Below are 25,266 nucleotides of genomic sequence, written 5' to 3' on the forward strand. Positions count from 1 at the left end.
CTGGGTCAGCTGGCCAATCAGAGCAGACTGGCTTTTTCAAAGGAGGGGGCTTTGTTGAAAACGAAGCGTTTGAGAGAGGTGGGGCATAGAGGACCTACAATAATGTACAGTATTTGAAAAATAATGTGTTTTTTGAACATTAAAGCATGCCAACATATTCTGTTACACCAAATACACAAAATAATGATCTTTAAAAAAGCATCATATGACCCCTTTAACAACAATCTTCAAAGACTTAATAATGTATTCTCCTACCTTATAAACTGATTACAATTGAAGCCTGTTTCCACCATATAATAAAAAATAAAACAGGTAATTGCGACTAAATCTCATAGTTCTGACCTTTTCCACACAATTCTCAGTTGAAATCTCACAATTGAGACTTTTGTTTTTAACAATTCTGAAAAAAAGTCATTCTGACCACAGAAAATATATAAATAAAAAGGGTACGTTTTTATTAAATTTTTTATTCCATGGCTGAAAGGGGCTTTAACAAAAGCCTTTTAAAAATCTAATTCTTCAATAATCATAAACATTCATGCTATATTGCAGCAGAATAATCAACGTACAACCAGTCATAAGGTGCAACTTTATTAAAAAAGTAAAAACAAATATTTATATGAATGATTTTTTATAGAAAACATTACAATCTTTTTTCTTTTTTTTTTGCACAGAATATTACTAAACAGATTTTTTTTTAAATACACCATACTCTGTGTTACACTTTAGGTGGACCACACATAAACTCATAAAAGTTAAGCCAAGGACATATGCTGGGGAAGCAGTGTTACTATGTACACACTTCACAACATACAACCTAAACAGCAGAAGTAGAAACCTTTCATTGCTTTTTAAAACATCAATACCACAGCTTTTCTTTTATAATATAGTTATGTTGCATTGCAGTACGCTCTATATACATGCGATTTGGTCTGTTTTGTTACAGTAGAATGTCTATTTCTGAGTGAATAAGAAGCATCACGTCAGTTGATACGTCTGTTGAACGCAAGCAGATGGATTTTTAATAGATATTTTATTTACATATTTGCCAATAAATATCATACTTTGGGCATGCCATTTCTCGGCCTCTTTTAAGAACAAACGTGGTTGAAAAACCAGTAAACCCTTGTGCAACCTGTACAAATCACACCCTGAAAGATCTTGTTTTCATCAAAAACAATGCACGGCCGGACGATCGGTTCTCCCAGCCTCTCTCAGAAGTGACAACATCAAAAGCACCGATCCGCCCCGCAATACAAAGCAAGCCCTGTGCTAGAAAGACAGATTCAGGATTGGGAGGAACCGCCGAGCCAATGCTAAAGTGGAGCACACTTCCTCCATCAATACGGCAAACGTCAAATCTGAAGGACACATGTTAATAATGTCAGGGAGGGCCTACAGTTGCTTTGAGACCAGATCCCTGCCATTTCGGACGAGTCCTGGAGCAGATATGTGCTTTGTGCTCCCTGAGAAGATCCATAACCTCTCAGAAGCAGTTGCCTGTGGCATCTCCACTTCCAATTTGGTGACTGGTATTCCGTTTTTTTGGCACTATGTCTTATAGTGAGAGGCATGGGAATGAATCATACATTATATCCGATGCACCAGAGAGGAGAAAGAAAAAAAAAACGAGAGCTTTTGTTTCCAGAACCATGCATTGCGAGCGAGGAAATAGTTGCAGCCTATACTTGAACAGAACAGTGGAACACGTGAATGGCAGTGATAGTAGCTTTCTCAACACATTGCTACAAGTGGAAACGAGTTAACCAATGCAATTTTATAAGAAATAGAGTGCCATAAAAATCTTTCATCTTAGTATCTATTAAAACTGACATGACAAACCCAACGTTTCTCACCAGAGGTTGCATGTGACATGGATGAGGACAGTATATTGGTTATTTATCCTTAATGAACTCTATCTATCCATCCCTGAGCTAATAATTTGGCCCTCTTGAATCCCAAAATCCCTTTCCTCCATGCTTTCCTGTAGCCCTCCAACAGACTTCAATGATCTGAATATGCTTGGTGTAGTAAAATCACCAACCATGCATTAGAGATGTTTTATTTCATGCCGATGGCCCTCGGAAGTCTTCGGGGATCATCTCGAATGGTTTCGCCTTGCAGAGGTTGCTCCATTGTGCTATAATTTTCCCCGATCCTAATCCAAGCTCCCGTAATGCATGTGGGAAAGGCGTTGTTTACAATAGGATCAAGTCGCACAGACAGCCCAGAATATGAGACGTCTTTCCAAAAGACATTTACTAGCAACCATAAGCCTTGTGCTGTGTTTTCCTTGGACACTGTCTCCATGAAATGCTGCTGACGGCTAAGCCAGCCGGAGGCCCAGCGAGCCTGGGAGCAGTGCTGGCACACACTGACCTGAGAACAGTGGATCGAGAGCGGCCCCGGCCAAACTAGAAGCCTTTATTGCCCTCTGTACGTTCCAGCACACTGACGCTATAAGCCTCATAAACTCTCATGTTAACAACGGCCATTGAAAATGACATGTTAACTAGCTAGGCTGAGGCATCCTGAAAAATCTTGTTCCGCTTTTGTCCTACTTTCCATTCTGTTAAAATTGCAAAAATGTCAAAACTTGTGAGAAACGAGTGGCATATCACTAAAACTACCTGACACATCCAAAGACTGGGCAGAAGTGGCATGCTATAGACGAAATAACCAAAAATCAAAAGAAATTTAGAGCTAATGCACTTACACAGCCATAAGGTGACCTTTAAGCAGGCCCACATGGAATCTGCATCCGCAAAACTCCACAGAAAGCTCTGCAAAATTGTTTATTGATTATTTTGAAATATTTGTATTTAGTAAATATTTGTATCAATAAATAATTATTTTTGGTTATTATTTAAATAGAGAGATACCCACACTGTAGTTCAAATGTTTGGGGTCAGTAAGATTTTTTTTTTTAAAGAAAGTTTATTCTTTTATTTTTCATACATTTTTTTATTATTCTTTTCATCCTTGGTGAGCTTAAAGACTTAAAAACAATAAAAAATCATACAGACCCTAAACTTTTGAGCATTAGTGCATCTAAAAAATATTATTATATATGTATTTTATTGTAAAGTAATAATAATGGTATCTAATGCATTCAGATAACCAGGTAGCTTCATTAAACGCATTTTAGCACCATTTTCTTCTCCAAGATCAGTGCCAAAAAAAAAAAAAAAAACATCTGCAGATTCCACTTGGGCCTGACTGCAAGTTACATGTGTACTGAAAAAGACCAGACATACTTTATGTACACCACCTAAACTGTCACACCGCATACATAATGTTTAAGGTGGAAACAAGAGAAGTTAACTCTGTATTCTGTTGTTTCAGCTAAACTAACACTGTGGAGGTGGCTGGCCGTCTCAAGCTGAGAGAACCAGTCAGGTGTGTTTTCAGAGCAGGAGGGGAGGGTGGTTAAGCTGACGTCTTGTGTGATCCCTGTGTTAATGTGCAGGTAGTGCTCACATGGCAGTGAGATTGACCAACAGTGTGTACATAGTGATTCTACACAACCCGTCAAAAGCTTGGAACAATTAAGATTTTTTTAATGTTCCTGAAAAAAGTTTCTTAACTTCACCCAGGCTGTATTTTTGATCAATAATACAGAAATATTACTACAAAAAATATTATTACAATTTTAAATGTTTTCTATTTGAATACATTTATTACTGTGATGCAAAGCTGAATTGTCAGCATCATTACTTCTGAAGGATCATGTGACACTGAAGACTGGAGTAATGATGCTGAAAATTCAGCTTTGCATCACAGAAATAAATTACGTATTAAAATATATTCATATAGAAAACAGTTATTTAAATTGTAATAATATTAAACATTTTTATTTAATTTATGGTATTTTTGATCAAATAATTGCAGTCTTAAGTGAGAGACTTCTTACTAAAACATTAAAAACGTAATAACTCCAAACGTACACTGGCAGTGTATATAATCCGATGCAAACTCCCCTGTGCTACAGTGAGCCTTAAAGTCATATTGATTTGAACCCTGCAGTAAACTATCATTAGCAACTGTAGCATGGTGGAAAAACCAGTTTAGATCCCTGGATTTGGTGAGCATGCCTTTCAGCTAAAAACAGCCCGGCTGCAGGCCTGGTTCAGCCAATTCAGTGTTGTTTTGTCTGCATGAGTGTTGCAGCTGATTGTGCACTCCTATGGTAAGAATAAATATACACTGGTTGTGTGGTTATGTAGGTTGGCATGTGTTTGGCAGCTGTAGGCTGTATATCTTCTCATTTTTTTAGAGGGCTGCAGTTTTTTTTTTTTTTCCCTCTGTAGGTAGGTGTTTAATTTGACGGTTAAAGTCAGGCTTTTTTATAGCCCCGTAACGTACATTTCCATGCCGTCGTTAAAGGTAAAGATAGTGGTGGTGCTCGCTGCGTTTGCTCCCTGCTTCACGTCGCCGATAGTCTCATAAAAGTTCTCGCAGGTCATGGCTCTGCCCGGACCCTGTGCGGGTTTCTTTTTAGGCTTCAGAGTGTTGCTGGCCAGCTTCTCCCATTTCCGGTGGGAATCGATTGTGGCGTAGGCCGGGTCTGACTCTTGCGCCAGGCCCCGGGACCACGTCTTCTCGCCCACAGGCTCGTAGCAGGGCTCCTCCTGGGGGTCGCTCCTCCCCCACGGTTCTTCCCCTGCAGCACCGGCGGAAGGGCAGCCCGCACCGCCCCGATCCACCTCTTGGGACACAGCAGAGGCCGTCGGCCTGCTATCCTCCTGGCTTTGACCCTGCTGTTGTCTCCTCTTCAGGGTCTTACAAACGGTAGAGTACATGTCAGAGATCTGAGGACAGAGAGAGAGAGAGAGAGAGAACCGCAGAATGAGAAACACTTAAGAGCCTGCCAAAGATCAGCTTTGCCAAAGAGGATTTCGTAATAATAACCGTCCTGGGGCGCATTCTCAAGTTACAGTTATAGTGCTGAAGGAGTTACAAAAAACACACTGATTTTAGAATTAGCAAAGTTCATTTCCACCAGCATATGCTATCTACAACTTGCCTGTGCAGTTACTAGGGTGTTCTGGTTGGTTGCTAGGTTGTTTTAGGTAGTTGCTAGGATGTTATGAGTGGTTGGTTGTTCTTGGTTGTTGCTTGGGTGTTTTGGATGGTTGCTAGGTTTTTCTTGGTAGTTGCTAGGTTGTTTTAAGTAGTTGTTAGGCTGTTATAAATGGTTGGTTATTCTTGGTGGTTGCTAGGGTGTTCTGGATGTTTGCTAGATTTTTCTTGGTCATTGCTAGGTTGTTTTTGATAGTTGCGAGACTTTTATGAGTGGTTGGTGGTTCTTGGTGGTTGCTGGGAGTTCTGGATGGTTGCTAGGTTTTTCTTGATTGTTGCTAGGTTATTTTAAGTAATTGCTAGGCTGATATGAGTGGTTGGTGGTTCTTGGTGGTTGCTAGGTTTTTCTTGGTCATTGCTAGGTTGTTTTAGGTAGTTGCTAGGCTGTTTTGAGGCTGTTATAAGTGGTTGGTTGTTCTTGGTGGTAACTAGGATGTTCTGGATGGTTGCTAAGTTTTTATGGTTGTTGCTAGGTTGTTTTAGGTAGTTGCTAGGCTGTTATGAGACTGTTATAAGTGGTTGGTTGTTCTTGGTGGTTGCTAAGTTGTTTTAGATAGTTGCTAGGCTTTTATGAGTAGTTGTTTTTGGTGGTTGCTAGGGTGTGCTGGATGGTTGCTAGGTTTTTCTTGGTCGTTGCTAGGATGTTTTAGGTAGTTGCTAGGCTGTTATGAGTGGTTTGTTGTTCTTGGTGGTTGCTAGAGTGTTCTGGATGGTTGCTAGGTTTTTCTTGCTCGTTGCTAGGTTGTTTTTTGCTAGGATCTTGTGAGTGGTTTGTTGTTCTGGGTGGTTGCTAAGGTGTTTTTGGATGGTTGTTAGGTTTTTCTTGGTGGTTGCTAGGTTGTTTTAAGTAGTTGCTAGGATGTTTTTCCAGATGTTGCTAGGATTCATAAATCCATCAGAAGTCAGATCTAACATCTGTTTTGATCTTTTTGATTTACACACACCACTGTCATGGCAGTCAGGGGTGACAGGACCCTGGTGATATGGCAGTCAGAGTGACAGAGGGGTCATATAGTCATAAATCTGACCATGTACACATTTGACATACGACAACCTGTCAATCAATGCTGACAGGAGTCATAAATCAGGTCATAAATCATCAATCTGACACATGGCGTATGTTATTACTACTGCTAGGGCATTCTAAGTGGTTGCTAAGCTGTTTTGGGCAGTTAGTAAGTTGTGATTGGGGGTTGCTAGGGTGTTTTAAGTGATTGCTAAGCTGTTCTGGATGGTTGCTAGGTTGTTCTAAGTGGTTGTTAGGTTGGTTTTGTGGTTCCTTGACTGTTATGTGTGCTAGGATGTACTAAGGAATTGCTAAGTTGTACTTGGTGGTTGGTATGATGTTCCGAGTCATTGCTATGATGTTCTAAGTGTTTGCTAGGGTATTCCAGATGGTTGCTAGGGTGTTCTAAGTGGTTGCAACAGTGTTCTGTGTTTATCTCCATCAATTTAATTGCTATTTTTTAAATAATTTTTTAATCAGGTGAACTGTTTAAGTTTTATCACTTATAAAAGTAACAGCATACTGTACCGCTTCTCAACAAGACCATAATTTGAAGTATCATTCACGATACATCAAAAATGAATAATCAGATTTAGTGGTTTGATCAATAGTAATAGTGACAACTGGCTTAACAAAGTAAAAGTAAAAAGGCAACAGGACAGATAAGAGTTAACACAACACAACCTCTAATATGCCTGAAATTGTAGTATACGCACTACACTGATGCCTACAGCGCTGAGTGTTTGACTCGTGTGTCATAGTGTGTGTGGTAACAGGACTCTGCTTGCACACAGCAGAAACATGACCCACTTTAGCCGTGATCGACAGAGCCAGTGTAAACGCTCTTATCTGTTACCTAACCTGCAGATAAGCCTGTTAAACTTTCACCACAGCAGCCCACCGAGACGCCATTAACCCCGCTAAACAGATAGGAGCTATTAGGGTAGGAAGATTTCCCACAATCCTCCTCTAATGTCCATGTGTGGTCTATTACGAGTATGTGATACAAGTACACTATTTAGGGGTGTGCGATATTTATCATCTACGATAATATTGCAGTTGTTGTTTTAACAATGTGCGAGCTGACAGTATGTCAATCACTTTGCAAAAAACAAAAGTCCGAAAGCATTGACTGCATGATGAAGCCTGTTAGAATGCCCTTATAATTCAAGTTATGAACCCAAAAAAATACTCCTACATGGGTTTTTTATAATATATGATATTGTTACATAATATCACACAAAAAAAATTCAGTTTTCCAGAATATCAGCGTGCGAGCGTGACCACAAATGTGATTGATTCTATACAACAGTTCAACAAACAAGAAGTTAATATTAAGCAAGTTACATTATAGAGAGAACAGTGTCTGTTTTTTTTCTGTTTTGCCAATGAAAATAGTTACAAACAAAGTCGAAGTAGAACATTTGTGCATCTCAGAGCAACACTGTGGTGTTTCGTTCCTGAATGAATCTGCTTTTGAACGAATCATTTGATTCAGTTATCCATTCATAAAGAGAGTCACTTGCTTTGTTTCTAAATGAATCAGCCATTTTGAACAAATAATTTGAATGAATGAGTCAATGAATCACTCATTAAAACAGGTGCTGTGTCGGAAATTGAATACTTCCCTACTATAATGTATGTGAAAAACAGTTCGCCAAAAGAATTCACAGTATTCATAAAACAGTAGGCGAAAACTACCCGGATGACCTAGGCTACTACCTCCGCCAGGATCCGCATTCAGTGGACACTTTACTATCCCACAAGGCCACGGGAGAGAATTTATGAATGGTAGTGAAGTGACGCAACTAGGTCACATGACCATATCAACAACGCGGATATAGTATGTCTGAATTTCCCTCATATTACCATATTCATACTATATAAAATGAACCCTATAACTGTCGCAAAGTATGTTCAAATTCAAATGACGCCACCTACTGGTAGTATTAGTGTCATATTTATTTATCCGACAGGCTTAAACCAGATCAAAAACACATACAAAATATAATTTAATTATTGTTGTTGAAAAAATCCCCAAAATATTTAGATATTGTCAATATTGCCCGAACAACCCTAACACTGATGTTTGTGTGCGTGTGTTCACCTCACATGCCCTCTCTGTGGTAGATGATATTTAGCACTCCCAGCTTAATGGCATGTGTATAATCTCAGTCAAGAATTCAACTCGGCTCTCCAACTCACTTAGTGACCTTTACGGCATTCATGTGTACAGGCTGAGGAGATGTTATGGCATGAATCGAGCTGCAGATACGATTGCGTTTGTCATGTTAACACCTCTAACCGGTCTGGAAAACAGCGCTGCAGCATTCAGTATTTTAGCCTGTACTGTAATCTGCAGGCCACGGCACGACGCATAGCATGCGTCTGAACACAGGCATGACTGAAGCAGCCGATTTAAAGAAAAGTTACATTTTGTTTGAAACTCCCAAAAGTGTGTGTGTCTGTGTGCACCCCTCCGATCTCTTTTCCTCCATGTCGAGCATTGTTTACCGTGCTGTGTAGTGCTTTGCAGAGCGAGAGGAAATCACAATGACGGGGGTTTCAAAACTCTCTGCAGCTGTTGAGAAAGCCTTGAGAGGTTTTTTCTCCTTCCTCTTGCTCTCTCACTGTCTTTTCTTTCCCCTTCATATTGCTCTCTCTTTCTCATTCCCTTGCAATCTCCACCGGTTACAACAGCCAACACTTCCATCTGAGCCAAAGACGTTCAGCTTACTGTTACACTGCTATCCAACAAAATAAGTGTAGAATGTCATTTTCAAAGTACGTTCAATGCCACCCGAGGTGCAAATTTTAAAATCAGAGAACATAATAGTTGTGTTGGTATCAATTATTATTTTTTTTAAATAGACACTTGTATGTATTTATGTAGAATAATTAGTATATGCATATAAATCCATTGCATTATTTGATTTTATTTAAATAAACATATTTTTAAAAGGCATTTATTCCAATTTTTTAGAATCTGTTCATGGTAAAACAAATACATCAAGTCAGGTAAAAAGTACAATCATTGTTAAAATATGGCTAGCTATGGAACAAACAACAAAAAAGGAAACAAATTGAATTTATTGATGATAAATGTGTAAACCTGGTTATTGTGTATTTAAAACACATCCAGTTTATTACTAATAATAGTACTATAATGTATTATGTATGACTATGTATGACTAACACATCACATTAAGTTAAAACGATTTAATGCATATGTATGGAAATTTTATATGCATTTCAAATACATACAGTAAATTTAAGGCCTAAATAGACTTTTATTTGAGTGTATCATGAATTAAGACTGCTTTTACTTACTCTACAGTTTTTCCTTGTTTTAACCAACTATGTTAAGTGAGCTTTATATTTAAAACAACAAAACTATTTAAACTTTATTTGACATTATACTATTGTTCAAAAGTTAAGCATATATTATTAAGCAGCACGACTGTTTTATACATTGATAATAATAATAAATATTTCTCGAGCAGCAAATCATCATATTAGAATGATTTCTGAAGAATCATGTGACACTGAAGACTGGAGTACTGATGCTGAAAATTCAGCTTTGCATCACAGAAATAAAATACATTTTAAAATATATTCAAATAGAAAACTGTTTTTTATTGTAATAATATTTCACAATTGTAATTTTTTTTTGTATTTCTGATCAAATAAATGCAGCCTTGCTGAGCATAAGAAATGTTACATATTAAAAACATAAAATAAAAGAAATCTTTAGGACTCCAAACTATTAGTCTATTCTTAGTCTTAAAGTATTATATTACACGATTTTGCTTTTCTATTACACCTTGATAACATTTAGGGTATTTTACCTCAAAAGGAGACAACATTGATTAAGAAAACCTTTTTCTTTGCAGTGATAATGGTGCATATAACTTCCTGTTAGAATCTGTATCTATTCTTCAAACATAATCTTGGCTCTAAATGCTTTTATCTGAAACCAAGTTTTAAGTATTGATTGGCCACAGGAAGTTAATTAAACACAAGCTGACCCAGAGTGCCTGTCTGTCCTGACCTCTCCCCACTTCTCATATTCCTTCCCTCCTTCCCTCACACCAACCCTGAACTGACAGTTAACAAGCACAGTCTACAGACCTTTGACCTGCCTGTTAGTCAAGCCATTCCAAGCCTGCCATAGAGAGAGAGAGAGAGAGAGAGAGAGAGACAGAGAGCAGGAAGAGAGACAAGAGGGGGAGGGAGAAAAGAAGGCTCAAACTTTCTCTCTCACTTTCAAGCCACAATTTTTTTAGACTGCAGCCATCATTCCTCCCACTTTTGGACAGACCAAAGAGATCCGAAATATTCACAAGTGGTCCTGAGATTTAGAGGTCAAAGGTCAAAGTCTGAAACCTGATCCCTACATGCAAACATAGACAAATGTCATGACCCCGTCTGCAGTGCTGGGATAGCGAGGGTTATAGCGTTACCTCCACGGCGGTGGGATGGCTGTGTCCGTTCTCCAGCTGAGGAACCCCTGGCATGATCATCTCATCCTCTTCTGGTGGTTTCCAAATGTACTGCTCTCCGTTGCCCATGAAGACCGCCTCCTGTTGGACAAATGAGGAACATGCAGGCCGGTCAGATCTCCTCAAGCACTGCTGATGCAAACAGACTGATTTTTGTGTCGCCTGAATTCTAGCTCTCCATGTTCGTGAGTTTATGAGAGAAGCAACAACATCCGTTTTGTGAACGAATCAATTTTGTGTCCAATATTTGCAATGAATCAGCAACTCTTGTTCACAACAGCATTCTGAATCATTCATCCCCAGTCAGACTGATTCGATTCTACAGTCTAATTTATTAAAAATTGCTGAAAATGTACACACCATCAGGACATCAAAGATATAGATGAGTTTGTTTCTGAACAGATTTGGAGAAATGTAGCATTACATCACTTGCTCACCAGTGGATGCTCTGCAGTGAATGGGTGCCGTCAGAATAAGAGTTCAAACAGCTGACAAAAACCACAATAATCCACAAGTAATCCACACCACTCACGCCATCAGTTAACATCGTGTGAAGTGAAAAGCTGTTTGTTTGTAGGAAACAAATTCAGGCAGGAAGTGTTATTATGGATAGAGGTATTTTGTATTTTGTCCAGAAGTGACGGTTTAAAGTTAAAACATCTTAATGATGGATTTGTTTCTTACAAACATGCAACTTTTCACTTCACAAGATGTTAATTAATGGACTGGAGTTGTGTGGATTGCTTGTGGATTATTGTGATGTTTTATCAGCTGTTTGAACTCTCATTCTGACGGCACCCATTTGGGGTGAGTACATTTTTAGCAAATGTTAATTTTTAGTGAACTATTCCTTCAACAACAGGGTTATTATTGTTAACTAAAACAAAAATATTTTTGGTAACTGAAATAAATCTGAAATACAATCAAATATAAATATTACATGAAAAATGTTGACTTGACAACTAAGTAAAATGCGTTTAAGCTGAAGCACTAAAATGACTGACTGGAAATAAATAAATTCAACTGAAATAGTAATATAAAAATTATTTTAAAAACTAAATAGAATGAATTCTAAAAATATAAAATAAAAGCTAAATATTAATGAAAACTATAATAGTGTACACAAAAATCTAAAATAACACTGTTAACAGCTCACTGCCCTAGTGAAAACTAAACTATACACTAAAATGTATTTGAAATATAATTTTTTTAATTTATATTTCATGCTAAGTATACTACAAATACATTAACATATATATGTACGTAATAAAAAATACCCCGCAACTGTACTTTTGGTATACTAAACTGGTGTACTTAAAGTCTAAATTGGAATAACTAATTTTCTATTTAATGCACTTTAATTGTGTGGAAGTAGTACTGAAGTCCACCTAAAGATATACTGGAGTATATTTGATTGTGCTAAAGTGGAACTATTGCAAGTATACTTCAGGTACACTTTAAATATCTTGCATTTAAAGACTGATATTAATCAAAGATCAAACGCTCCTTATCAATAGCGACATTAAAACTTCAGTATTAAAACTTAAAACTAAAATTTTAGGCTATATAATGAAGGCTTTGTGCACAAGTAGCACTCCAAATAAGGTTTAATTATAATTTTTTTATCAGTAAGTCTTGAGCGATTTGTCAGTAAATATGTTAATTGATTTTAACTATACTTAGTATGAAATAAATGTATTTTAAATATATAACTTTTTTACTAGGGTGAAGGGGAATAAAGACCTAAATTTTGGTCCGTTTGTCACAGAAAGCTATTATATGATCTCAGAACACTTGGAATTTTCTTTTTTTTTTCTGCAAAAATCATATGAACCACTTTTATGACTCTGTCATTTTGGAGCTCGACAGCACCAGTCCTCATTCACTTTCATTATAAAAATAAAACAGTGGCCAGTGCATTCTTCCAAAATTCACCATATGTGTCCCACAGAGCAACGAAAGAAAGTCATGCTGGTCTGGAACGACATGAACTGTTCCTTTAATTTAGGACTGATTGGTGTTTGTTTCTACAATGGAAATGTTCTGTGAGTTAATCATTACAGGAGCAGATATGTATGCTGTATAGAGAGTCAATGATTAAAGAGGGAAAGAAACGCCTCCTGTATGAATGATTAATACCAGCAGATGAATGGCTACAGTGTTTGCTGCTATTTATTTCCCTGGCTGAAGCAACTACCTGCTCTGTGGTTCCTCCCTGATGCCTTTAACAAAAAAAAAACAAAAAAAACACATGGCGGGGCAGGCAGCCTGCCAACAGACCTTACATAATCCAGCCCAGTGCACTGGAGTGACACATGTGCCACACAATCATACTGCATGCTCGCTTTCACGTAAACTCTAACAATATTTGCTCTAGATGCAGGCTTGGATATAATGCAGGTCAAAGACACACACACACATTATTTAGCCTTCCTTAAACATCAAATGGCACACTGTAAGTCAGATTTAGAAAGACAATTATGCACTGAATACAATACCGTGCCTGTGTAAACAAGCCATCAATCAACAAACCTGTGACAAAGAAGATTTTTATCTCCATATGTGGCAAATAAATGGCACAAACACACATAAAGACAAGTAGAGCAGAGCTGAGTTAACAGGAAGACTGGATCATTATCCGATCATTGTCTGTGTGTTTTCCATTTTAAAGGCACCATCATTCCACATGGCTGTTCTGCTCTCTGCAAGTCTTATCTGTCCTTGAAAGCCAAACACAATATAAACGGTTATCAGCTGACAGACGGACAGGAATATGGGTGAAATGCAAACAGACACACACACACACACACACACACACACACACACACACATTTAAATGTCATCAGTCATATTCATATCAGTCATGAAGATTTTAGATAATGCTTCAGGTTGGTGAATCTAGGGGATATTTTTATAAGAAACAGCACTCTCTAGTGGTCCAAACGAATAACTGCACTACCAGGCCCTGCATTTAAGTGCTTGCTATTTACATCAGTGCAAATGGCAGACAATTACAACTCTTTTTTTCTCACTTATTTTTATTTTTTTCAATTGCCTGGAAATCAAATGCAAGAACTTGGTATTGCTAAAGATGGGTCCTCATCTAATAGGCCCATCTTTAGCAATGCCAAGTTCTGGCATTAGTTTTTCTGAAGAAAATGAGAGTGGTGCAAAATATACCATAATGATGCTAGAATGTTCTGAGTTATTGCCATGGCATTGCTATGCCACGCTAAGACGTTCTGAGTGTTTAGTGCAGTACTGTGTGGTTGCTAGGGTGTTCTATGTGGTAAGCTATGCAGTAACTAAGTTGTTCTGAGGTTTAAGTGAGTTATGGATGTTTCTGGGTGGATGATAGGGAGTTGCTATGCCATTACTAAGTTGTTTTAAGTGTTTAGTGAATTGCTGGGTATTCTGGATGGTTGCTTGGGTGTTGCTATGCAGTTATTATGTTGTTCTGTGGTTTAAGTAAATTATGGGGTTGCTGGGGTGTTCTGGATGGTTGCTACGGTGTTGCTATGCAGTTACTAAGTTAATCTGAGGTTTAAGCGAGTTATGGATGTTGCTGGGGTCTTCTGGATGGTTGCGACGGGGTTGCAATGCAGTTACTATGTTGTTCTTTGGTTTAAGTAAATTATGCGGTTGCTGGGGTGTTCTGGATAGTTGCTAGGGTGTTGCTATGCAGTTACTATGTTGTTCTGTGGTTTAAGTAAATTATGGGTTGCTGGGGTGTTCTGGATGGTTGCTAGGGTGTCGCTATTCAGTTGCTATGTTGTTCTATGGTTTAAGTAAATTATGCTGGGGTGTTCTGGGTGGTTGCTAGTGCATCGCTATGTGGCTCCTAAGCTGTTCGGAGTGTTTAGTGAATTACTATATGGTTGCTACGGTGTTGCTATGCACTTACTATGTTGTTATGTGGTTTAAGTAAATGATGGGGTTGCTGGGGTGTTCTGGATAGTTGCTAGGGTGTTGGCTTGGATATAATGCAGGTCAAAGACACACACACACATTATTTAGCCTTCCTTAAACATCAAATGGCACACTGTAAGTCAGATTTAGAAAGACAATTATGCACTGAATACAATACCGTGCCTGTGTAAACAAGCCATCAATCAACAAACCTGTGACAAAGAAGATTTTTATCTCCATATGTGGCAAATAAATGGCACAAACACACATAAAGACAAGTAGAGCAGAGCTGAGTTAACAGGAAGACTGGATCATTATCCGATCATTGTCTGTGTGTTTTCCATTTTAAAGGCACCATCATTCCACATGGCTGTTCTGCTCTCTGCAAGTCTTATCTGTCCTTGAAAGCCAAACACAATATAAACGGTTATCAGCTGACAGACGGACAGGAATATGGGTGAAATGCAAACAGACACACACACACACACACACACACACACACACACACACATTTAAATGTCATCAGTCATATTCATATCAGTCATGAAGATTTTAGATAATGCTTCAGGTTGGTGAATCTAGGGGATATTTTTATAAGAAACAGCACTCTCTAGTGGTCCAAACGAATAACTGCACTACCAGGCCCTGCATTTAAGTGCTTGCTATTTACATCAGTGCAAATGGCAGACAATTACAACTCTTTTTTTCTCACTTATTTTTATTTTTTTCAATTGCCTGGAAATCAAATGCAAGAACTTGGTATTGCTAAAGATGGGTCCTCATCTAATAGGCCCATCTTTAGCAATGCCAAGTTCTGGCATTAGTTTTTCTGAAGAAAATGAGAGTGGTGCAAAATATACCATAATGATGCTAGAATGTTCTGAGTTATTGCCATGGCATTGCTATGCCACGCTAAGACGTTCTGAGTGTTTAGTGCAGTACTGTGTGGTTGCTAGGGTGTTCTATGTGGTAAGCTATGCAGTAACTAAGTTGTTCTGAGGTTTAAGTGAGTTATGGATGTTTCTGGGTGGATGATAGGGAGTTGCTATGCCATTACTAAGTTGTTTTAAGTGTTTAGTGAATTGCTGGGTATTCTGGATGGTTGCTTGGGTGTTGCTATGCAGTTATTATGTTGTTCTGTGGTTTAAGTAAATTATGGGGTTGCTGGGGTGTTCTGGATGGTTGCTACGGTGTTGCTATGCAGTTACTAAGTTAATCTGAGGTTTAAGCGAGTTATGGATGTTGCTGGGGTCTTCTGGATGGTTGCGACGGGGTTGCAATGCAGTTACTATGTTGTTCTTTGGTTTAAGTAAATTATGCGGTTGCTGGGGTGTTCTGGATAGTTGCTAGGGTGTTGCTATGCAGTTACTATGTTGTTCTGTGGTTTAAGTAAATTATGGGGTTGCTGGGATGTTCTGGATAGTTGCTAGGGTGTTGCATTGCAGTTACTATGTTCTGTGGTTTAAGTAAATTATGGGGATGCTGGGATGTTCTGGATAGTTGCCAGAGTGTTGCTATGCAGTTACTATGTTCTGTGGTTTAAGTAAATTATGGGTTGCTGGGGTGTTCTGGATGGTTGCTAGGGTGTCGCTATGCAGTTACTATGTTGTTCTGTGGTTTAAGTAAATTATGGGTTGCTGGGGTGTTCTGGATGGTTGCTAGGGTGTCGCTATGCAGTTACTATGTTGTTCTGTGGTTTAAGTAAATTATGGGTTGCTGGGGTGTTCTGGATGGTTGCTAGGGTGTCGCTATGCAGTTACTATGTTGTTCTGTGGTTTAAGTAAATTATGGGTTGCTGGGGTGTTCTGGATGGTTGCTAGGGTGTCGCTATGCAGTTACTATGTTGTTCTGTGGTTTAAGTAAATTATGGGTTGCTGGGGTGTTCTGGATGGTTGCTAGGGTGTCGCTATTCAGTTGCTATGTTGTTCTATGGTTTAAGTAAATTATGCTGGGGTGTTCTGGGTGGTTGCTAGTGCATCGCTATGTGGCTCCTAAGCTGTTCGGAGTGTTTAGTGAATTACTATATGGTTGCTACGGTGTTGCTATGCACTTACTATGTTGTTATGTGGTTTAAGTAAATGATGGGGTTGCTGGGGTGTTCTGGATAGTTGCTAGGGTGTTGCTATGCAGTTACTATGTTGTTATGTGGTTTAAGTAAATTATGGGGTTGCTGGGGTGTTCTGGATAGTTGCTAGGGTGTTGTTATGCAGTTGCTAAGTTGTTCTGAAAGATTTTTACTGCATTAGTATAGTTGCTAGGGTGTTGTAGATGGTTACTTGAAAGAGTCTGTTCTCCAGACATATCTAATCCATTCTTTAAGGTTTCTGTGAGATTTTGTCACCGATTTGTGCCCCTGCAGGATGAGTTATGAGCTGAGAGTTTTTTTCTATAACTATTCTAAACCTGTGTGGCTGATCTGTGTCATATTCACCTTTGGGAAATTGGGTAGGTGAAACGGTTCCACTGTTTTCCTAGGCAAAGTGCTGCTGGAGGACTCGCTGCTGGACACGCTCTGGTGCTCCCTTTCTCCATCCTCCACCACTTCTTCCCTCCTGCCGCGCTCCAGCTTCTTCACCTTCCGTATGGAGGCGTACTCTGCCGTCACTTCGTCTTGACTCACACCGTTCACACCTCCTCTGCTTCCACCTCGGCCATTCCCATTGAGCGTCGGGCTGTGGGCACAGCGCTGAGTGGGCGTGTTGGTTGACGTCGGGGCAGGGGCAGCAGGTGGGGCAGCTTTATCAGGCCCCGCCCCTTTGATCCCAACACTCTCATACAGGCCATCATCTGGCGGGTGGGATGTGGGAGAGGAGCGGCGGCAAACTTCAGAATAGGTGTGTTCGGGTTCCTCATTCTCATTTTTGTTGGGAGCACGAGGCGGCTGGCGGCCTGAGCTGGGACGGAGGTCAGAATTGGAGCGGCGTGTATGCAGGAGCAGAAGATCCATGCTGGCCGGCCGGCTCTTAGGGGCGCCTGTCAATCAGAATAGCACAGACTAATATGAGAGAGATGGGAAAGAGGATTAAGATTAAAGTTTGGAGTAATGATGTCATATTGGATAAAATACTGAATGCGTACATATACAAAGGGTAAATAAAATCCAAAGTGTCATTAAAAATGACACATTTGACATTACTCCAGGCAAACACAAGAGGGCAGACCATTACTATTTGATTATCTCGTATTTTGACCACACTTTCACAATCTTACATATGTTTAAACCTGCTTACAGACAGTACAATGAGTTTAAAGCCAACATGAATCTACACTGGCAACAAAAAATGTGAATTTTGTTTTCTAAACTATGTATCAGATGATACTACCAAATCTAAAAATAGTAAAATTAAGCATTTACCGTTCCAGTTTAGCCTAGCCTGTTTAGCAAGCTAATAGTTTAGCTGACTAGCTTAGCATAACAAGGAACCTTCTCACAACTTTCGATAACATTTTTAAAAGTTATATAATTTTTTAGGACAAAACATTCTAAAATAGTGTTTATGAACATTCTTATCTCTTTGTTAATATTTAATATATGGTCTGATAACCCTGAGAGAAAACATTCTTAGAATGTCTTCATGATGTTTTTACTTGATGAATGTTCTTAAAACAATGAGAGAAAATATACTGATATCAACATTCTCAGAACATTCTTATAATGTTATTTGCACTCGTTCTCAATCTTGAGAGAAAATGTTCTTAGAATAAACATTCAAATAACGTTACATTATGGGTAGAAACAAAATTAGTAGAACGTTTTAAGAAACGTTTTTGTAATCTTTAAATAACATTCTAATCATGGCAAGAAAACTGGACATTTTAATGTTTTTAGAATATTAAAAACGAATGTTCAAATGTATATCTTTGGTGAAAATAAAGTTAGTAGAACGTTTTAGAAAGAAACATTTTAGGAACCTTTAAGTAACGTTCTAATCACAAAAAGAAAACGGGACATTTTAACATTCAGAGAATATTAAAATTAAACATTCAAATAATATTTTGGGTGAAAATAAAGTTAGTAGAACATTGTAAAAACGTTTTTGTAATTTTTAAATAACATTCTAATCACGGCAAGAAAACTGGGCATTTTAACATTCTTAGAATATAATTCTTTTTTTTGGCGTTTTTTTATGCCTTTTATTTAGATAGGACAGTAGGTTGACAGGATGCAAAGTGGGTGAGAGAGAGGGGGGTGGGGTCAGGAAAGGTCTGCAAGTCGGGACTCGAACTCGGGACGCCCGAAGCACAATCAATGGCGCTACATGTCGGTGCGCTGCCCACGAGGCCATCGGTGCCGACAACATTCTTAGAATATTAAAAACTAATGTTCAAATAATGTTATATCTTGGGGGAAAATAAAGTTAGTAGAACATGGTAAGAAAAATGTTAGGAAACTTTAAGTAATATTCTAATCACAAAACGAACACTGGACATTTTAAAATTTGTAGAATATTTAAAAATAAACATTCAATTAACATTTCAAGTGAAAATAAAGTTAGTAGAACATTGTAAAAAATGTTTTTGTAACCTTTAAATAGTGTTATAATTATGACAAAAAAACTAGGCATATGGACATTTTAGAAACATTTCAAAACAATGTTACCACAACATTCTTTATAACCTCAATGTCTTCCCCGTGTTGAAACGAGTAATCTTGGTAACATCAGCAGAAAAAGCCGGGTTTTTTCTAATTTTTTTTTAATAGTGTAGACTGATTATTTGTGGATATTACAACCAGGAGCATGTATTACAAAAGTAAATGGGGTCAATCTTGATTTCACGTTGATACGAATTGGGAATTATTATCCTTCTTATTGTGTATTTTGTGTTTTACACACTAAATAAAGCTGAGTCTCTATTAGTCTGGATTTAAAAGATTAGAAGCCAGTGTATATAAGGCTTTGGGATGTGTGTGTGTTCTGTGTGTCAGCTTGACAACTGTCATTCTCAGCCTCGCAGATCACACATCTGTGGCAGTGGGAACATGAGCTAGTAAACATCTGACAAGTCTCTGGAGACGTCAGCCTTTGCACGCCGTGCATATGTGCGTATGTGTGGTAAATGAGTCTTGTGTACGTATGTCATAAAGACCAGTTACATCTCTGTCTCTCTCACCATTGGCGTTGCAGGGCAGCCTGTGCATGTCATGCAGGCGGGTGTCAGATTTACTCATTGAGTTCAACTTGGACTGGCGCAGAGCAGCCTGAAATACAAAACATTATCATGTATATGTGCAGTATGTACATCCATGTCCATAATTACACTGTGTGTATGTGTTCATATATACTGTGCTTTTTTTGCACTCACCGTTTCCTTTTTCTGAGCCCCTCCGTTGGCTTGGCCATGTTTGCTCTTGCTTTTTCTGCAGACACAATGAGAAACACTCAAATACAGCTTATAAGTAAATCACAATATTAGCTCCGTTCCAAAATCTAGTGAGCTACCTACCGAGATGAACATATAAAGATTTTAAGGCAACATACAGTAGGCGACATTTAGACGCAAACGCTATTGACAGGCAGTTAAAAATATTATGCTGCATTCTAAGATGCCTTGTTTTTACCAAATTATAAGCACAGCATTGTATGAAAACGTTCATTCAAGATAATGGGCAAATCTAGAGCAAAATGATTACAAATATAGATTATAAATATATTTCATTTAAAAACTGGAAAGTTTGTTATGTAACCCGATATTTGTGTGTGCTGTGTAATGTTTGTGCTAGACTAACACACATTAACGTGAAACTATAAAACACAACAGTGACCGTTGACCCTTTATTTGCAGGCTTGGGGTTTCTTTTTTTCTTTTTCTTTTTTTTTATTATCTACAAATTTTTGTATACACTATTGCTCAAAAGATTGGATAAGATTTCTATTTATTTTATTTTATGTATTTATTTATTTTTAAAGAAATTACTTTATTCAGCAAGGATGCATTAAAATGATCAAAAGTGACAAATTAATTTTAATCAAATAATCATTAAATAATCAGTTTCCATAAAAATATTAAGCTGCACTGCTTTCGATATTGATAATAGTAGGAGATGTTTCTTGAGCAGCAAATCAGCAAATTAGAATGATTTCTGAAGGATCATGTGACACTGGGAGTAATGATGCTGTTGTTTCCATAAAAATATTAAGCTGCACTGCTTTCGATATTGATAATAGTAGGAGATGTTTCTTGAGCAGCAAATCAGCAGATTAGAATGATTTCTGAAGGATCATGTGACACTGGGAGTAATGATGCTGAAAATTCAGCTTTGATCACAGCAATAAATCACATTCTAAGATATATTCACATAGAAAACAGCTATTTCAAACTGTAATAATATTTTACAGTATTACTGTTTTTACTGTATTAAATAAATGCAGTCCTGGTGAATCTTTCAAAACATGTTAAACATTTTAAAAATCTTACTGTTATTCCAATATAAACAAGTATGAGTTGTTTGAGTGTAGAGAGAATAATTTAATTATGTAATTAGTCTGCTCATTTCAGTTTATGGAACTGGATGTTGTTGTTGAACTCTTTTGCCGCAATTTTCATTTCCATTAACAGTGCCCATTTTAATTGGTGCCTCTTCTTTAAGGATTACGGGTAGTGTAGATCTTCACCTTGAATTCAGCATTTAAACACTTAAAAAAAGAAGAGAAATTACACTTGATTGGCTTTTACATAAGCATATATAATCACTTTAATGGTTTATCAAAACAAAAGAGATTTCCCCATTTATTATGGAGAAAAATGAAGGGAAACAGTGGACACCGACTACTGGAATCATGAGTAAGAAACTCAAGTATGCAGTGTTCCAAATCAGTCGCCTATGAGATTACATTCTGTTTAGAATGCCGCCTTAGAAAGCTGCAGCCTTTGTAGACACTAGACATGCAGCTCTCTGGGTTCTGTACCAGAGCTATTGTACAATAGCTCTGAATAGGACAGGAAGTAAAATTCCACTACAGCGTGTGTTTGTAATGGCTCTCTGTGGAATTGCCAGGGTCTGGTTTTATCTAAGGACGGCGTAATCATGAGGGACGAGATGTGTTGCAGGTGTACTGGAGGAAGAGAGAGCGAGAGGATGGATAGGTAACCCTGACGATCCCTCCTCCCTTGCTTTTCTTCTCCTCACATTCCCTACACACACCTGGTGTGACATCAATTATAGCTTCTCTCTTTCTCCACCAATCCAGCTGCCTGTGAAATACACACACTTTTTCACACACACCTCTTTTTGTTCCTCTCACTCTCACCCCATTTTAAACATCCGCAGCATCTCTCACACTCAGCGAATCTGTGAAACAGAGGATTTTCTCTACTCTCTCTCTCCCCTTTACTCCCTAAACTAGATGAAGACGGCTTTTATGGATGAATTGATAACAAGACATTTAAAAAGTAGAATAATGTAATGCATAATGGCATGGTGACAGTGTCTCCGGTTTGTTTGTAGTTGTGAAGGCTGTATCGCTCTGTTCCTCTGTGAAGGTCAGAAACTCAGGAGGCCGGAGGGACACGTTTGGGTATTGGTGACCCTGTGTCTACACACATGACTTGTAGAATGCACTGTACACATTGCAAACCTCACACAGCACAATAACAGCTGCACTCTGGTACTGAGTGTGCAATCATGAATGCAGCATTAGCATAACCATGTTTTAAAGGAATATTCCTGGTTCAGTACAAGTCACAATAATCCACAAGCAATCCACACTCCTCCAGTCCATCAGTTAACGTCTGGTGATGTGAAAAGCTGTGTGCTTGTAAGAAACAAATCAATCATTAAGATGTTTTTAACTCTCGTCTGAATCAGAAGAAATATGCACAATGTTTATAAAAATCTAAAATTTGATCTAAACAAATATGTTCAAGGTTTAAAATTAAAATGCCTCGATCGATTTGTTTCTTACAAGCACGCAGCTTTTCACTCACAAGATGTTAACCGATGGATTGGAGTGGTGTGGATTACTTGTGGATTATTGTGATGTTTTTATCAGCTGTTTGGACTCTCATTCTGACGGCACCCATTCACTGCAGAGGATCCATTGGTGAGCAAGTGATATAATGCTACATTTCTACAAATCTGTTATGATGAAGAAACAAACTCATTTACATCTTGACTGGCTTGAGGGTGAGTGAATTTTCAGCTAATTGTATTTTTTGGCTGAACTATTCCTAAAGTTTTTTTTTTTTCACAATAAAATCATATTTAACAACACATATTGGGCCTCATTTATAAAATGACGCGCAGAAACCATCCTAAATTTGATCTTACAATCATCTCTCAAATATGCGTACATGTGATTCATAGTGATTTATAAACGCACGTACGCCTCTCTTTCAGATGTGAAATCTATGAATCGCAAATGATCTTAAACTTGCGCGCAACTGAATGGTTTCAGCTCTCTGCCTTGTAAACGACTCCTAATTAATGTCATTAACTTATAAAAGATCACCAGTCATCGTCCAAATTCTTTCATTTAGAACAGCGAGCAACAAGAACAGCTTTTACTCCCAAAAACCTGCAGTACTCGAACAAGAAAAAGTGCGTACGTCTGCTCAGATCTTGACGTGACGCTAAGCACTTTTCCACGTCAAAGGCATTTTTTTACATATTTGAGTGTTAGCGTGGGTTGAAGCGTACGGACACTCTAAGATCAAATATGTACGTACGCACACTTTATAAATGAGGCCCAATATGTCTTGTTGCTATACTGCAACAGTAAGTATTTTAATGTTTACAGATTTGCCCCATTCACTTACATTGTAAGTGCCTCATTAACTCAGGTTTTTAGCTTTTTTGAAGAAAAGGAAAGTCAATTAATTTTTGTAGTAATTAAAGGGGTCATATGATGTGATTTCAAGTTTTGCAATCCACACTCCTCCAGTCCATCAGTTAACGTCTGGTGATGTGAAAAGCTGTGTGCTTGTAAGAAACAAATCAATCATTAAGATGTTTTTAACTCTCGTCTGAATCAGAAGAAATATGCACAATGTTTATAAAAATCTAAAATTTGATCTAAACAAATATGTTCAAGGTTTAAAATTAAAATGCCTCGATCGATTTGTTTCTTACAAGCACGCAGCTTTTCACTCACAAGATGTTAACCGATGGATTGGAGTGGTGTGGATTACTTGTGGATTATTGTGATGTTTTTATCAGCTGTTTGGACTCTCATTCTGACGGCACCCATTCACTGCAGAGGATCCATTGGTGAGCAAGTGATATAATGCTACATTTCTACAAATCTGTTATGATGAAGAAACAAACTCATTTACATCTTGACTGGCTTGAGGGTGAGTGAATTTTCAGCTAATTGTATTTTTTGGCTGAACTATTCCTAAAGTTTTTTTTTTTTCACAATAAAATCATATTTAACAACACATATTGGGCCTCATTTATAAAATGACGCGCAGAAACCATCCTAAATTTGATCTTACAATCATCTCTCAAATATGCGTACATGTGATTCATAGTGATTTATAAACGCACGTACGCCTCTCTTTCAGATGTGAAATCTATGAATCGCAAATGATCTTAAACTTGCGCGCAACTGAATGGTTTCAGCTCTCTGCCTTGTAAACGACTCCTAATTAATGTCATTAACTTATAAAAGATCACCAGTCATCGTCCAAATTCTTTCATTTAGAACAGCGAGCAACAAGAACAGCTTTTACTCCCAAAAACCTGCAGTACTCGAACAAGAAAAAGTGCGTACGTCTGCTCAGATCTTGACGTGACGCTAAGCACTTTTCCACGTCAAAGGCATTTTTTTACATATTTGAGTGTTAGCGTGGGTTGAAGCGTACGGACACTCTAAGATCAAATATGTACGTACGCACACTTTATAAATGAGGCCCAATATGTCTTGTTGCTATACTGCAACAGTAAGTATTTTAATGTTTACAGATTTGCCCCATTCACTTACATTGTAAGTGCCTCATTAACTCAGGTTTTTAGCTTTTTTGAAGAAAAGGAAAGTCAATTAATTTTTGTAGTAATTAAAGGGGTCATATGATGTGATTTCAAGTTTTCCTTTCTCTTTGAATTGTTACAAGCTCTCCACAAATGCTGGCAACTGAACTTATACTGAACCTAGAAAGTCTCATCCAGTCAAATCTTCTGAATAAGTTTCATTTTAGTATTATTTATATACTATTATAGTATTTATTTATATTTTGAATTAGCTTTTATTTGTATATTTTTATTTTAATTGTAGTTTAAATTCGAGTAATTTTATGTGCCATTTTTAATTTGCCATTAAATTTAATCATCATATTTATTTAGCTTTAATTTATTAAATATTTAAAATGCATAAGGCAGTTTTTATAATTTAAAATTATTATATCATAAAAATGTATTATAACTTTTTACTAAAATAATTATGCTTTACTCCAGTTTGTAATATAAATATTTCTATTTTAATTTTAGTACTTCAACTTAATAGTTTTAGTTTTGGCAAGAAACAATAATAATTAAAACCACAATCAAACTAATCAAACTTTGAAAATAGGTTTGAAATGTAATATTCTTTGGCTTTTATTTTATGTTTTCATTTTTCCACCTATTATTTATGTTTTGATTTATGTAAGCTTTATTTCAAATAACAGCTCACAAATCTCTTTTGCATTTCCAACCTGGCATTCGATAGACACATACAGAAGCAATGGCATTTTGTGTCACTGACACAGATGAAACATAGCTATCGTATGGCTTCAGAAGACTTAGAATATAACACACGAGTAGTATCTTTTTTGGGGGGGGGGGGGGGG

The 25,266-nt window shown here is 37.6% G+C and overlaps 1 protein-coding gene across 3 annotated transcripts in view; it reads right to left on the reverse strand.

Annotated features, from left to right (window-relative positions):
- Positions 1-3,939: 3,939 nt before the first annotated feature.
- LOC107696995 (uncharacterized) overlaps positions 3,940-25,266 on the reverse strand; it is a 69,242-nt gene continuing 47,915 nt past the window's right edge. For all 3 annotated transcript variants that reach the window (XM_016497594.1, XM_016497593.1, XM_016497595.1), the window contains 5 exons: positions 19,804-19,858; positions 19,612-19,699; positions 16,931-17,472; positions 10,552-10,671; positions 3,940-4,811 (listed from right to left, as the gene is read on the reverse strand). In XM_016497594.1, the coding sequence (XP_016353080.1) occupies positions 4,347-4,811; positions 10,552-10,671; positions 16,931-17,472; positions 19,612-19,699; positions 19,804-19,858 (1,270 nt within the window). In that variant the 3' untranslated portion in view covers positions 3,940-4,346. The remainder of the gene's footprint in view (positions 4,812-10,551; positions 10,672-16,930; positions 17,473-19,611; positions 19,700-19,803; positions 19,859-25,266) is intronic.

The sequence above is a fragment of the Sinocyclocheilus anshuiensis genome, unplaced genomic scaffold, assembly GCF_001515605.1.
Source record: "Sinocyclocheilus anshuiensis isolate Anshui unplaced genomic scaffold, SAMN03320099.WGS_v1.1 scaffold130, whole genome shotgun sequence".
NCBI classification, from domain to species: Eukaryota; Metazoa; Chordata; class Actinopteri; order Cypriniformes; family Cyprinidae; genus Sinocyclocheilus; species Sinocyclocheilus anshuiensis.